Source organism: Mustela erminea, chromosome 3 (genome assembly GCF_009829155.1).
Source record: "Mustela erminea isolate mMusErm1 chromosome 3, mMusErm1.Pri, whole genome shotgun sequence".
Taxonomy (NCBI): Eukaryota; Metazoa; Chordata; class Mammalia; order Carnivora; family Mustelidae; genus Mustela; species Mustela erminea.
Window position 1 is genome coordinate 63,886,415 of NC_045616.1, and position 14,119 is coordinate 63,900,533.

Here is a 14,119-nt window from a genome sequence, read left to right on the forward strand (position 1 = left end):
TTCTCCACATAACTTTTGAACATGTGTAATATGATTGTAATAACTACTTTATGTCTTTATCTGCTAATGCTAACATTCTTACTAGTTCTTGGTCATTTTCAGTTCATTGCTCTATCTCTTCTGTCTGGGTTGTATTTTCCTACTTCTTTCCAGGCCTATTAACTTTTTATTGAATCCCACACATTGTGAAATCTATCTGGTTGGATGCTGGATATTTTTGTATTCTTATAAATATTTTGTAGATCTGTTCTAAGATACAGTTAAGTTCCTTGGAAATAATTTGATCCTTGTGGGTTTTGCTTTTAAGATTTGGTAAGAAGGATTGGAGCATATGTTCAATCTAGGGCTAATTATTTCCCATTCCCGAGGTAAGGCTATTCTGTACCCAACCAAAGCCCCACCAGTTTTGAAGTTTTCTAGTCTTGCTCTTGGGAACAGGTACTATTTCTAACCTTCGAATATGGCAGGTGTCATTACTTCTACTCTTCTCCGGTGGTTCCTTTCCCAGCCCTGGGTAATTTGCCCTCAAATATGGCCAGCCACTACTCAGGTGAATACTTGAAGAGGACCCCCTGAAGATCTTCAAAGTTCTCTTTGTATTTATTTCTTCTACAGTATTCTGTCCTGGAAACTCTAGGCACTTTACCTCCATGGATTCTGCTCTTTCTCCTCAACTCAGGAAGTCCATAGGGTTTGCCTGGATTCCCTCTCCCTGCACCTGGAAACTCTCAAGGCAGTGAGCTGGGACACTTGGAAGGCTCACCTCATTAATTTCTCACTTCTCAGGCATCACTGTGCTTTGTTGGCTGATGTTTGGCTGTAAACCATTGCTCCATATATGTTGTATGTTTTTTGTTGGTTACGGTAAGTCTGGTTCCTATTACTTCATCATGACCAAAAGCAGAAGTTCACATATTTCAGGTATTTTTCCTTCTTAATTTTTGTTTTATTTTGAATTTCAGGAGACTACCCACAAAGCCAGTGTTTTAGTGAGTGGTAAAATTAAGGTAGAAAACGGTCAGATTTATCAAAATCCAGTCACCTGGCTCAAGGATCTTCTAGGAGGCGACAGTTACGTGACTTGGAATTATGCTTGGAGTAAGGTGGGTAATTCTTAAGTTTATCTGTAACTTCATGTTCAAATGGAAAGGTACCTATTTTTTTATGATAAAACTACTTTTTAAGAAATCTGAAGTTCTCCAAGCTAGCTTTTGTCCTCATGTTCCTTCTACAATATGCTATGTGCTTTCTCCCACAACTCTTGTTTGCCACAAATCCCCAGGGACAGAGTTGGACAGCTGACACCCTCTCCTTCTTTGGTCCTCATCTAGTCTCAGAAATTCAAATGCCCTCAATCTTCCCCTGTTATCCTCCCAAGTGATTTCAGGTCTTTGTGACTCCACATAGAAAATCTGAGACCTCTGATGTGTTGACCATTTAGTTATATGTTAGTATTCTGATGCAATGAAGGATAACTTCCCCTAAAGACAAAGGAATGGGCAAGCAGCCAAAAAACCACAAAAGTTATGGTGTACTTTTGTTTGAACACAATTTTATCCATCAGTTGCCACCCCCCCAAAAGAAATATTTTTCATTCCAACTTCCTGGACTTAGTAGTCTTCCCCACAATTCTGTCTTCTGAGTTATAAACCCAGTTTAACCACAAATTTCAAGACTATTAATGACTGACACCCTTGAAATCCAATGAACAGCCATCTTCAGATGTCCATGGCCACACTTAAGGGAACAGTCTTACAATGATTCACTGAGGAAAGTGTGACTCCTCAGACATCCACCATTACTGTTAAACAGAACTACAAATCCCTTCAGCCTCCACTGTCCATTACAGTAAGCCGCAGTGCCTGAGTAATAAAAGGCAGTTTCTTCTCTCTTTTTTTGTCTCACTTAGCTCTGCTCACCATTCCTCTTAGCTCCTCCTCTCCTTCCTTCTCCGTAATCTGTTTTCTGGTATCCTAGACTTTTGTTGCAGGTGCTTCCAAAACTGTGTTTTAGTTCCTTCACTTAGATCAGTACATCTTAGATTGCCTCTACTTTATAGTCGTTGGGGTTTTTTTTTTTTTTTCTAAAAGGTTTTTTTCCTTGTTCATTTTCCACCCCTGGAGTCACCAGATCATCTGCTTTTCACCCGCTCAGTACTTTCCACAGTTCATAAATCATATGTACATGCGAGGAATTAACATTTTACCATTGGAAATCCCTTTTTATTAAAAAGTTTCTTAAACTTGTGATAGATTATATCATTTTGCTATAATAGTCTACAGCATGAATATGGTACTGGTTTCTGTAGTTAAGTTTTTTTGAGCTTATCATGCCTCTGCTTAGTGTGCCCAGTGATGACTCACTTCTCCCACTCTTTTTCTTTATTGGAACTACTGCATTTTCTGCTTTTGAATAGCTGACTGTGACATCATTTGGCCCTCACTCTGTACTTAAGCCTCATTTATATATCACGTTGCCTCTGGTCTTTTCTCATCAGCCATATCAGTTAGTCATATGGTTTAACACCTATGTGATAGGGAAGCCAAAGGCAAATGCAGGCACTACAATTAGGAGGATTCTTGGGTGTAAGATATTCATACAGATTATCTAAGTAGACTTAGATTTTTTTATTATTATTATCCTAAACAGTTTAAAAAATTACCATAGGGGGCACCTGGGTGGCTCAGTTGGTTGGGCAACTGCCTTCAGTCCAGGTCATGATCCTGGAGTCCCAGGATAGATTCCTGCATCAGGCTCCCTGCTCAGCGGGGAGTCTGCTTCTCCCTCTGACCCTCCCCACTTTCATGCTCTGTCTCTCACGCTCTCTCTCTCATTCTCACTCTCTCAAATAACTAAATAAAATCTTTAAAAATAAGAATTACTATAGGGACTCATGTACCTCTAACAAATCCCCTAGACTGAGAAACACTACCCTGGTGAGAGTTTTCACAATATTTAAAATCCTCTTTTAAAACTTACCACAGAAACCTCTACCTCTTCTTGTCTTGAGGGAACTCTTGAATTCATAGTCACTTCTCAATGACAGGAGTTTCTTGCTACATTAGTAAATGTAAACGTTTCTACTGATTGATTCTGAGACTGCTGGTGTGGCTATGAGTCCAGGAATATTTGGTCATTAGGTAAGTAATGTCAGAAAACTAAGTCTTATCCTGCCTCAGACAGAATGACAGAGCCATTAGACACAGATGACTCATACTTCCTACCCAAGCAGCTGGACTGCTATACAGGGAATCCTGATGCTTACTCCCCACTGGGCATCACGGATTCCTCTCACTCCTGCAGCCTCATGGCTATTAGGTATCATCCTGATATGGCGGAGTGATCTCTGGATGGGAAACAGGAGGCAAGCTAGTTTCTGGTTCTACTGTTGATAAGTTACTTGATCTGGGAATGGTTTTCAATTCTGCCTACACATCAGAATCACTTGGTGGACCACAGCCCCATACCTTCTGACTTAATATTTTTTTTAAGATTTTTTCTATTTATTTGACAGAAAGAGATCACAAGTAGGCAGAGAGGCAGGCAAAGAGACGGGGGAAAGCAGGCTCCCTGCTGAGCAGAGAGCCTGACGTGGGGCTCAATCCCAGGACCCTGAAATCACCTGAACGAGGCAGAGGCTTAACCCAGGTGCCCTGACTTAATAGTCTTAATTGAAGACCAGGTGGTAATATTTTAAAAAGCTTTCCAGGTAATTGTAATAGGCAGCCTGGAGTAAGAATCCCCGATCTAGATCAAGTCACTTAACCTTTCTGATCCTCATTTTTCTCACATATAAAATAAGTAGTAGTGCTAATTGTCTCTAAAGACCCTTCCAGTGTGGAGATTCTAGGACTTGCATAGCCATGTGTGATTTATAAAGCCTTTTACATATATTTTTTCACAACCTCATGAAGTAAGAAAGTCGACTGTTTATCTATGGATGTAAAACCAGAGTTATAGGAGATTAGGTGGTTTGATTAGCCTCAAGGCCAGTTAAGTGCCAGAACCAGGACTAGAACCTGGTCTTAAGGTTCCTTAATTATTATCATTTTTTTAAAAATATCCACCCTGCAGTTCAAACCCATATTGTTATTATTTAAAAAAAAATATCCACCCTGCAGTTCAAACCCATGTTGTTCAAGTGTCAACTGTACATAATGTATGATATTTATGTGAAATTCACCTGTAGTGATAAAAATCACATGGATTATGTAGGTCCAGGAGGTGGGGGAAACTAGCTGGGAAAAGATATTAGGGAATTTGGGGCTAGGGATGGAAATATTCTATATGTCATGTGGGTAGTGGTTACCACAATGTGTTTTTTTCTTAATTCATCAAATTCTACATTTGAAAGAATGCATTTTATGTATACATTATATCTCAATAAGTTAAAATGTATGTTTAGAGTTTAAAAAAATAAAATAAAATAAAATAATTATTATTTTTAATAATAAATTATTTTTAATAAAAACATTATTTTCTACATTTACAACAATGACAGAAGGGAAGCCACATTCCTTTCATTGGAAACAGGTTGCCCTGAACTCATAAGAGCACATACAGTATTACCTAGCTGTCTTTATGCCAAGTCTCATTCTTCTGTAGCAAAAATTGTCTACTTCCACAGGAAAAAAAAATGCCTTTTTGTGATACAGTTGTGGTATGAAAATAAGAATGGCAATGACAGTTTATTTTTGTGAATGCTTAGGACTGGATTTGCAAACGACAAACAGACTGCCTTTTTGGGCAGTGACCGAACAAGCATTAACAGCTCTCTTGTGCAAACATACTTCCCATTCAAATGACTCACTCTGTGAATTTCCACCCTTAAAAATTCACTACTTTGGATTTAGTATTAACTTTTCTGTATGGTTACCCGTCACCCAACACACTTTGAAATGTTTTAATTCCTCCTACCCCCATGATTAGGAATATCAAAATACCGAAGGTTGAGGTAGGAGTATAGAAAGTGATGGAAATTACTGGGGCACCTGGGTGGCTCAGTTAATTATATGTCCAACTCTTGATTTGGGTTCAGATCTTGATCTCAGGATGCCAGGATCAAGCCCCCAATCAGGCTCCCTGCTTAGTGGGGAGTCTGCATGTCTCCCTCTCCCTCTGCCCTTCCTCCAACTTATGCGCTTTCCCGCTAAAATCAATCTTTTTTAAAACAGTGATGAAAATTGTTGATCTCGACTGCCAGCCATCCTCACTGGTCAATTATTCATCCCCAGGGTATCTTAACTTACACTTCCTATGAGCCCAGCTTCTATTCAGGAGACGTGGATATATAGGATCAAACCACACCACAAAAAAGGAGATGGGTGGCCTTTTTGGTTTTTGTTTTTGTTTTAGTTTAAATTCACTTAATTAACATATAATGTATTTTTAGTTTCAGGGGTAGAGGTCAGGGATTCATCAGTCTTATATAATACCCAGTGCTCATTACATCACATGCCCTCCTTAATGCCCATCACCCTGTTACCCCATCCCCCCACCCATCTCCCCTCCAGTAACCCTGTTTCCTATGACTAAGAGTCTCTTATGGTTTGTCTCCCTCTCTGATATTGTCTTATTCATTTTTTTCCTCTCTTCCCCTATATTCATCAGTTTTGTTTTTTAAATTCTGTATATTAGTGACATCATATGATATTTGTCTTTTTCTGATTGACTTATTTCGCTTAGCAGAATATCTTCTAGTTCCATCCATATTGTTGCAAATGGCAAGATTTCATTTTTGATGGCTGCATAATATTCCATTGTAGATCTGTTTACCACATCTTCTTTATCCATTCATCTGTCGGTGGACATCTGGGATCTTTCCATAGTTTGGCTGTTGTGGACATTGCTGCTATAAACATTGGGGTGCAGGTGTCCCTTTGGATTTGTATCTTTGGGGTGAATCCCTAGTAGTGCAGTTGCTAGGTTATAGAGTAGTTCCATTTTTAACTTTTTGAGGAATCTCTATACTCTTTCCAAAGTGGCTGCTTTTCATTCCCACCAATAGTGTAAGAGGAATCCTGTTTCTCTGCATCCTCCCCAACATCTGTCATTTCTTGACTTGTTAATTTTAGCCATTCTCATGAGTGCAAGGTGGTATCTCATTGTGGTTTTGATTTGTATTTCCCTGATGCCAAGTGATGTTGAGCATTTTTTCATTTGTCTGTTGGGCATTTGTAAGTTTTCTTTGGAGAAATGTCTGTTCATGTCTTCTTTCCATTTCTTGATTGGATTATTAGTTCTTTGGGTGTTGAGTTTGATAAGTGCTTTATACTAGTCCTTTATCTGATAAGACATTTGCAGATATCTTCTCCCATTCTGTCGTTGTCTTTTGGTTTTGTTGACTGTTTCCCTTGCTGTGAAAAAGCTTTTTATTTTGATGAAGTCCCAGTAGTTCATTTTTGCTCTTGTTTCCCGTGCCTTTCACCATGTTTCTAGGAAGAAGTTGCTACGGCTGAGGTCAAAGAGGTTGCTGCCTGTGTTCTCCTCTAGGATTTTGATAGATTTCTGTCTCACATTTAGGTTTTTCATCCATTTTGAGTCTATTTTTGTGTGTGTTGTAAGAAAACGGTCATGTTTCATTCTTCTGCACATGACTGTCCTATTTTCCCAACACTACTTAAGAGAGACTGTCTTTTTTCCATTGGATATTCTTTCCTGCTTTATCACAGATTAGTTGATCATAGAGTTGATGGTCCATTTCTGGATTCTCTATTCTGTTCCATGTATCTGTGTGTCTGTTTTTGTGCCAGTAGCATACTGTCTTGATGATTACAGCTTTGTAATACAGCTTGAAGTTCGCAATGACTCCACCACCTTTGGTTTTCTTTTTGGACATTCCTCTAGCTATTCAGGGTCTTTTCTGGTTCCATACAAATTTTAGGACTGTTTGTTCCCACTCTGTGAAAAATGTTGATGGTATTTTCATAAGGATTGCATTTGTCTAGGTAGCATAGACGTTTTTACAATATTTGTTTTTCCATGAGCATGGAACATTTTCCATTTCTTTGTGTCTTTCTCAATTTCTTTCATGAGTGTTTTATGGTTTTGAGAGTATAGATGCATTTCCTCTTTGGTTAGATTTATTCCTAGGTATCTTATAGCTTTTGGGGCAATTTTAAGTGGGATCAATTCCTTAATTTCTTTTTCTCTCTCATTGTTAGTATATGGAAATGCAACTGATTTGCTGAATTCCTGCATGAGTTCTAGCAATTTGGGTGTGGAGTCTTTTGGGTTTTCCACATAAAATATCATGTCATCTGTGAAAAGTGAGTTTGATTTCTTTGCTGATCAGGATGCCTTTTATTTCTTTTTTGTTGTCTGATTGCTGAGGCTAGGACTTCTAGTACTATGTTGAACAGCAGTGGTGATACTGGACATCCCTGCCATGTTCCTGACCTTAGGAGAAAAGTTCTGTTTTTCCCTGCTGAGAATGATAGTCACTGTGGGCTTCTATGATATCTATCTCTATACCTACACTGTGAAAAGTTTTAATTAAAAAAGGATGCCATACTTTGTCAAATGCTTTTTCTGCATCTGTTGAGAGGATCATGTGGTTCTTGTCCTTTCTTTCATTAATGCAGTATAATTGAGATGTGGGTCCTTTTAAAATACAAATATCCAAGAGGGGTAAATCCTGAAAACATAAATAGTACGAAAGGCATACTGCCCTTCTTTTGCCTGGAGCTGCATGGAGTACCCATGGGAAGTGGAGAAGGGGGTACTTTAGGATGGGGATTGGGAGGAGGTAGGTGGTATGAAGATGAACTTTGCTTCCATCATCATTTTCCCAGGATCAGCTCTTTCGTGGCAGTTACTACATTTTGATACTACCTTCTCAAATATTTGAGAATTATTTTACTTTTTAGCCAAAATGTATTTTTGTGTTACAGAGAACCTAAAAGAAAACTGACAGTTTTCTTTTGCTTGTTTGCCTTCCTCCATCCCTCCCCCTCACCTCCTGAGATCAAAAACAATTATCCTTTCCTCTTTCTTCTTCTTGGGGTAGTGCAAATTTATTAAGAACTTGCTTCATGGGGCGCCTGGGTGGCTCAGTGGGTTAAGCTTCTGCCTGGGATCAAGCCCTCCACCGGGCCCTCTGCTCAGCAGGGAGCCTGCTTCCCCCACCACCGCTGCCTGCCTCTCTGCCTACTTGTGATTTCTCTCTCTGCCAAATAAATAAATAAAATCTTGAAAAAAAAAAAAAAAAAGAACTTGCTTCACAAAATTTGAAATGGAATTAAAACAGTCATTTGGTCATCCATGAACAGATTCCCATTAGTACCAACAAATAGTTTTCCTGAAGACATAGATAAAATGGACTGATATTTTCAAATTTTCAAATGGAGCTCTAGCAGGGAAAAAGTTCTTGGACACCTCTTTAATTCTTAAAGGCGGATTGTATTTTACATTTTTTCTTGATGCATGTTAGAATGTAAGATATAGAGAAACATTTGTTACTGCAATTAATGACAATTGAGATTAAACTTTATTTCTTCAGAGACCTTACCAAATAAAGTTAATTAATAATTTCACTTGGCCAATTAACTCCATTTCCAGGATAGTGGCTAACTGAATCATCCTTCCACCCCAACTCAGACAAACACTCACACACACACACACACATGCATTCATGCCATTTCTTCCCTAAGTATGGTATTAGGGAGTCAGCATAAACTGATTTCTGAGGACAATAGACCTTCTGCCTAAGAGCTTCCGGGAGAGAATTAGTGGCCTTAGGATAAAGCCCTTCCTGCAGTTCTACTTTTTAGAAAAGTAAGAATACAACAACCTACAGATAGCCTTACAGAATATACCTTGCCCTAATTCCAGCTTTATTACTGTTTTCATCTGGGGGAAGGTGGCATCCCATCACCCAACCCAAAATGGATTTTGAGTGGTGAAGTTGTCAAGATTGCTGGCAGCATCCAGTCTAAGACCCTAAGAACCTCGCCTACAGCTCTTCCTACATGCCTCTGAGAGAAGGCATATGAGCTAGATTTTCATTCAAGATTTAGTTGAGAAGTCAAAGTTTCAGTTATATGCAAATGTGATGACTGTTTGCTCTTACGCTTTAGCCAACTAGAGCACAGACACTATTATGAAATGGACAGTTTCCAGGAGTGACCTAGTGCCTGTTCATTTTAAGATGTATATATTATTATCCTTGTTGAATAAATCACTCCCACCTTGTGGGAACTAGGTACTTAACTTGGTAGATTTTTCTTAAAGCTGTGTACTTTTGATGTCTCAATTACCCCAGTGGTGTATTTAAGATCTGTACGGACTCATGACCTCTAAGGCTACTAAGGTATAGTTTTACTACTTTATATTACCTAGTATTAACGGATAAAAATATACTTTAAATCTGAAACGTTGGTGAGAACATACTGAACCTGCACATTGATGGGTGTAGAAGGTGTTTTGGTTATTGTCTGGGCACAACATGAACAAAACCCATTGTTTCTAATTGTTAGTTGTTTGGAGAGCTAACTAATGGCATTCAGAGGCCTCATCTATCCTTCCATGGCAAATGGTGATGGGTTAGCACACTGGGTAGACTGAGAGGTTCCATTTCCATTACAAAGTTCCTTTAGTTATGGGATTGAGCCCAGAGGGGGCCTAAACCTTCCAGATCCCTTTTTCTTCTGTCTGCCCCCATTCTGGTAAATAACGGGCAATTATTGAGCACTCAGAATGTGCTAGACAGTATGCCAAATGCTTTTCATATATTATTTATTCTTATCCTCACAACAACCTAATAAGCTGGAGGTACTTGTTTTACAAATGTACAAATTGAGGTTAAACAATTTAAGATTCTTGCTTAAGAGCTGGAATTTCAGAGGGTTTTCCCCCTGCAATTGTCAGGCACTATGTGAAGTGCCAAGAGTATAAAAATAATTATGACACAGACCTTGTCTTCAAGGAGCTTATGTTAATGGAAACAGACATATTAACATAATTTCACTTTAGTAGGATAAGTGCCTTGACAAATATGAGCATAAAAGTGATGGGGGCCTAGAGGAAGGGACTGATTATTGGAGTTAGGAAGTTCTAAGAAAGCATCCAGGAGGAAGGGAAGTTTGAGTGGACACTGGACAGTTGAACTACAGTGAACCTAGCTTCTGGGTCTATTATCAGACTGCCCTAGAACTAGGAGTAGGGAACCCAAAGACAGCAACCAGAGGGCAAGTGTTTGCATCAGCCTCAACCAGCGTGTTTGTGTGTGGGTATTCCTAAGATCTGATATTTGGGGTGATAAACAATAGCTAATAAGTTCAAAAACAAACCAGAAAAAGCCAAAAAATTTGAATGCACAGGCCTGAAATATTATTAATCAGTAAAGTGTCTGAGTTCTTGAAAAGTCCTATTTTCTGGCTTGATTTTATTAGTACAACATTAATTTTTTAATGTTATAAAGTAGTGATGCTGGATTAATGGTTGTTTAACAAGTGAATGGATGAGAAAATTAATGATAAACAGCAGGGGTCAAAAAATATTTTCACTAAAGGGCCAAATAATAAAATCTCAGGCTTCATGGGCTTATGGTCTGTTGTGAATATTCAGTCGTATTATAGCACAAAAGCATCCATTGATATTAAGTAAATGAATGGATATCTTTGGTTCTAATAAAATTTAAAAAAAAGAAAAGGTGGCAGAGCAGATTTGACTGAAGGTAAAACTTGTAACAGACAGATGTATTTGCTTCTTTCGAAATGTAGAGTTTTAAAATTCTGTGCTTAATTATGTGCAGGTGACATATCTGGGGAAGGAGCTTTTAAAGTATGTTTCTGAGGAAGTGCCCATACCTGCAGAGCCAGTCGTGGTGCCTCAACAACATCAACCTTGTCTTCCAGGTACGTGCAAACCTACAGCCATTTCTTAGTCATGAGAAAGGCACCCAAAGGTATGGAGACAGCACTGCTTTTTTTGTATAACATGAAAATAACTGTCTTATGTGAACAATTCAATAGCATTTTGTTGTTGTTGTTGTTACTTAAATTCTAGTTAGTTGACATAGAGTTCAGTATAGTTCAGGAACAGAGTTCAGTGGTTCATCACTTGTGTACAACACCCAGTGCTCATCATAACTTGTAACTTGTGCCCTCCTTAATGCCCATCACCCATCTAGCTAGCGCATCCGCTACCCACTTCCCTCCAGCAACCATCAGTTTGTTCTCTGTAGTTAAGAGTCTCTCATGATTTGTCTCTCTCTCTTTCTCCTCCTCCTGAATGTTCATTGTTTTGTTTCTAAAATTCCACATATGAGTGAAATCTTTTCTCACTGACTTGTTTTGCTTAACATAATATTTAGTACTTTCACAATGTTGTGCAACCACCACCTTTGAGTAGTTCTAAAACAACTTCCATTACCCAAATAGAAACTCCACATGCATTCAACAATCCTCCTTTCTATATGCCTCCCAGTCGACTTTCTGTCTTTATGAATTTGCCTGTTCTGAATGTATCATATAAGTGGAATCATATAACTTCCTGTATCTGGCATCTTTCACTTAGCATAATGCTTTTAAGAGTCCTGCCGGGATGGATGTTCAGTTTCTACTTTTTGGCTGTTGGGGGTGCTGCCGTGAGCACACGTATACATGTATTTGTACCTATTTTTAGTTCTTTTGGATAGATACGTAGGAGTGGAGTTGCTATATCATATAGTATTATATGTTGAACTTTTTGAGGAACATCCAAAATGTTTTCCACAGCAACTGAATCATTTTACATCATATCAACAATATACAAGGGCTCCAATTTCCCCATATTCTCACCAACACTTGGCATTTTCTGTTTGTTTACAACACTGCATTTTTAACCACAGTTGATTGTAGAATTTTTTAAATGACACCTTCCTTCACAGTTCCTTTCTCTGAACCTATGCTATACTTACTTTGGGTAGATTTTTTAAAGTATCATACAGAAAGAAAAAAATGGCATTTTTTTCCCTCCTGCAGGCATGATTTGGTGAGTTTTCTAAAAGCAAGTACTAAAATAAATCTTTGCTCATTAGTGTAAACTAATGTGCTTTATCTGATGGAATAGACTTTAACCTGAGAAAACTGAAGAGAATGTAGTCTTCACCTATTAGCAGCGGATTTTGAAAAGATCTGGAGAGAGGCAGTGCACATTTCTGTAAAACAGACATAACTAAGGTTGTGTTACCCTTCTCTGCTGCAGCACCCCCTCTTTTTCCACTAGTGTCCCTGCCTCAGACCAGCTGGGGATAATATAGTCAGAAAGGAGATACAATACAGGAGACGATAGTTCTGTGGTAACCAGTCAAGAACCAAACAGGGATTACTATCACTAAGCCCCTAACCAGGGGCTCCCCGGGGCCATTCCTTCCTAACAAACCTTAGTAATTCACTATTTCCCTCTCTAACTTTATACCTGATCTACTGTAACCTCTTAGGGTCCTTCTTTGTTCTCAAAAACTGGTTCCAGAATAGGATGCATTTTCCCCAGTAGTCTGAAGATAGCCTCAAAAGTGCTTTTCATCACTTTGAGAAAACCAGTCAGGTAAAACAGAAATTATGAAGAAGTTAAAGGGTTTAAATTGGACAGAGTTCTTGTAGTAAATTCTGGTCTTTGGTTCCTAACTCTCACTGCAGCTCTACCTAATCAAAACTTGGCGTGGGGCCCAGGAACCTGAACTTTTTAAAATGATTCTTATGCAGCATGACTATAGACTTTGAATGACTAGTAACTAGTATCTGATTTCTTACACAGATAATAATTTGAAAACACTTATATTCAGCCCTTCAGCTCGATCCCACACCACACCCACTCTCATGCTTGCATACATTGCCTGCCTCCCTCCCTCAACCTCTGCTCTCTCTGTCTCTCTATCACACACACACACACACACACACACACACACACACACACACAGAAAGCCAAGCAAAACTTTCATCCTCCTAGTTTCTAACCCCAAGAATCAGAACAGAAATACAGGATCTTCCTTGTATTACAAAGGTTATCTCCTCAGATTTTCTGGTTCTGAGCAGGCATTTTCAACCCTAGCCATGCTTCTCCTTCCTCAAGAGGGCTCACAGTGCCCCTGCTAAGTGAGCATAAATAAAAAAGAGGGTTCTGAATGGCTGCTTCTGTTTCCTGCAGTATAAACAAGTCTCTTGTTACTAATTTCTTTCAGAAATACTGTATTTTCTTTCCTTTAGCTATATCAGAAAATGTTAATGAACTCTATGGAGGGCCCATAGGCCAGCCAGTTTCTTGTTGCCTTAATCTGGGCCTAAGAATCTGCGGGTCTCTATTGGCATTACTTTTCTCCTTTTCTTTTTCTTTTTTTTTTTAAGATTTTATTTATTTATTTGACAGACGGAGATCACAAGTAGGCAGAGAGAGAGGAGGAAGCAGGCTCCCTGCTGAGCAGAGAGCCCGATGCGGGGCTCGATCCCAGGACTCTGGGATCATGACCTGAGCTGAAGGCAGAAGCCTTAACCCACTGAGCCACCCAGATGCCCCTCTTTTTCTTTTTTTCCCTTAAGATTTTATTTGTTTATTTTATTAGAGAGGGAGCATTAGCAGGGAGAGGGGGAGAGGGAGAGAATCTCAGGCAGAATTCCCACTGAGCACAGAGATCCATCCCAGGACCATGTGATCATGACCTGAATCGAAACCAAGAGCTTGATGCTTAACCTACTGAGTCACTCAGGGGCCCTCTACCTGCTGGCATTCTGTAGGCTGCTGTTGGAGTTTTACTTGAACCTATTTGATTTAAGATTCTTTTGTATGTGGTTTTGTAGTACCTGACAGAAATCCAAAGACCTGGCAAGTTAGAAAAATGTAAACTCTTTAACAAGCAAACTATCCAAGAGACAATCTTTTTCCCTCTTTTGCATATCAAAACATGGTCATGGAAATCATGGAACTGACACTCTAGAGTGCACAGAATTTAAAGGATAAACAAGGCCATATGGATTTCATCAGCCCACTTCAGATCATGAACATAATCGGTTCTTTTACACTTTTTTAAGATTTTATTTATCTACGTGACAGAGAGAGAGAGACAGTACAAGCCGGGGGAGTAGCAAGGAGAAGCAAAGGGAGAGGGAGAGGGAGAAGCAGGCTTCCCGCTGAGCAAGGACCC

At 39.1% G+C, this 14,119-nt stretch overlaps 1 protein-coding gene across 1 annotated transcript in view; it reads left to right on the forward strand.

Moving 5' to 3' along the window:
• The window catches only part of ANKRD31 (ankyrin repeat domain 31), a 148,545-nt gene that overhangs the window by 129,850 nt on the left and 4,576 nt on the right, over window positions 1-14,119 (forward strand). Inside the window, exons 24-25 of the mRNA XM_032335946.1 lie at window positions 963-1,103; window positions 10,754-10,856. Coding sequence (XP_032191837.1) covers window positions 963-1,103; window positions 10,754-10,856 — 244 coding nt within the window. The remainder of the gene's footprint in view (window positions 1-962; window positions 1,104-10,753; window positions 10,857-14,119) is intronic.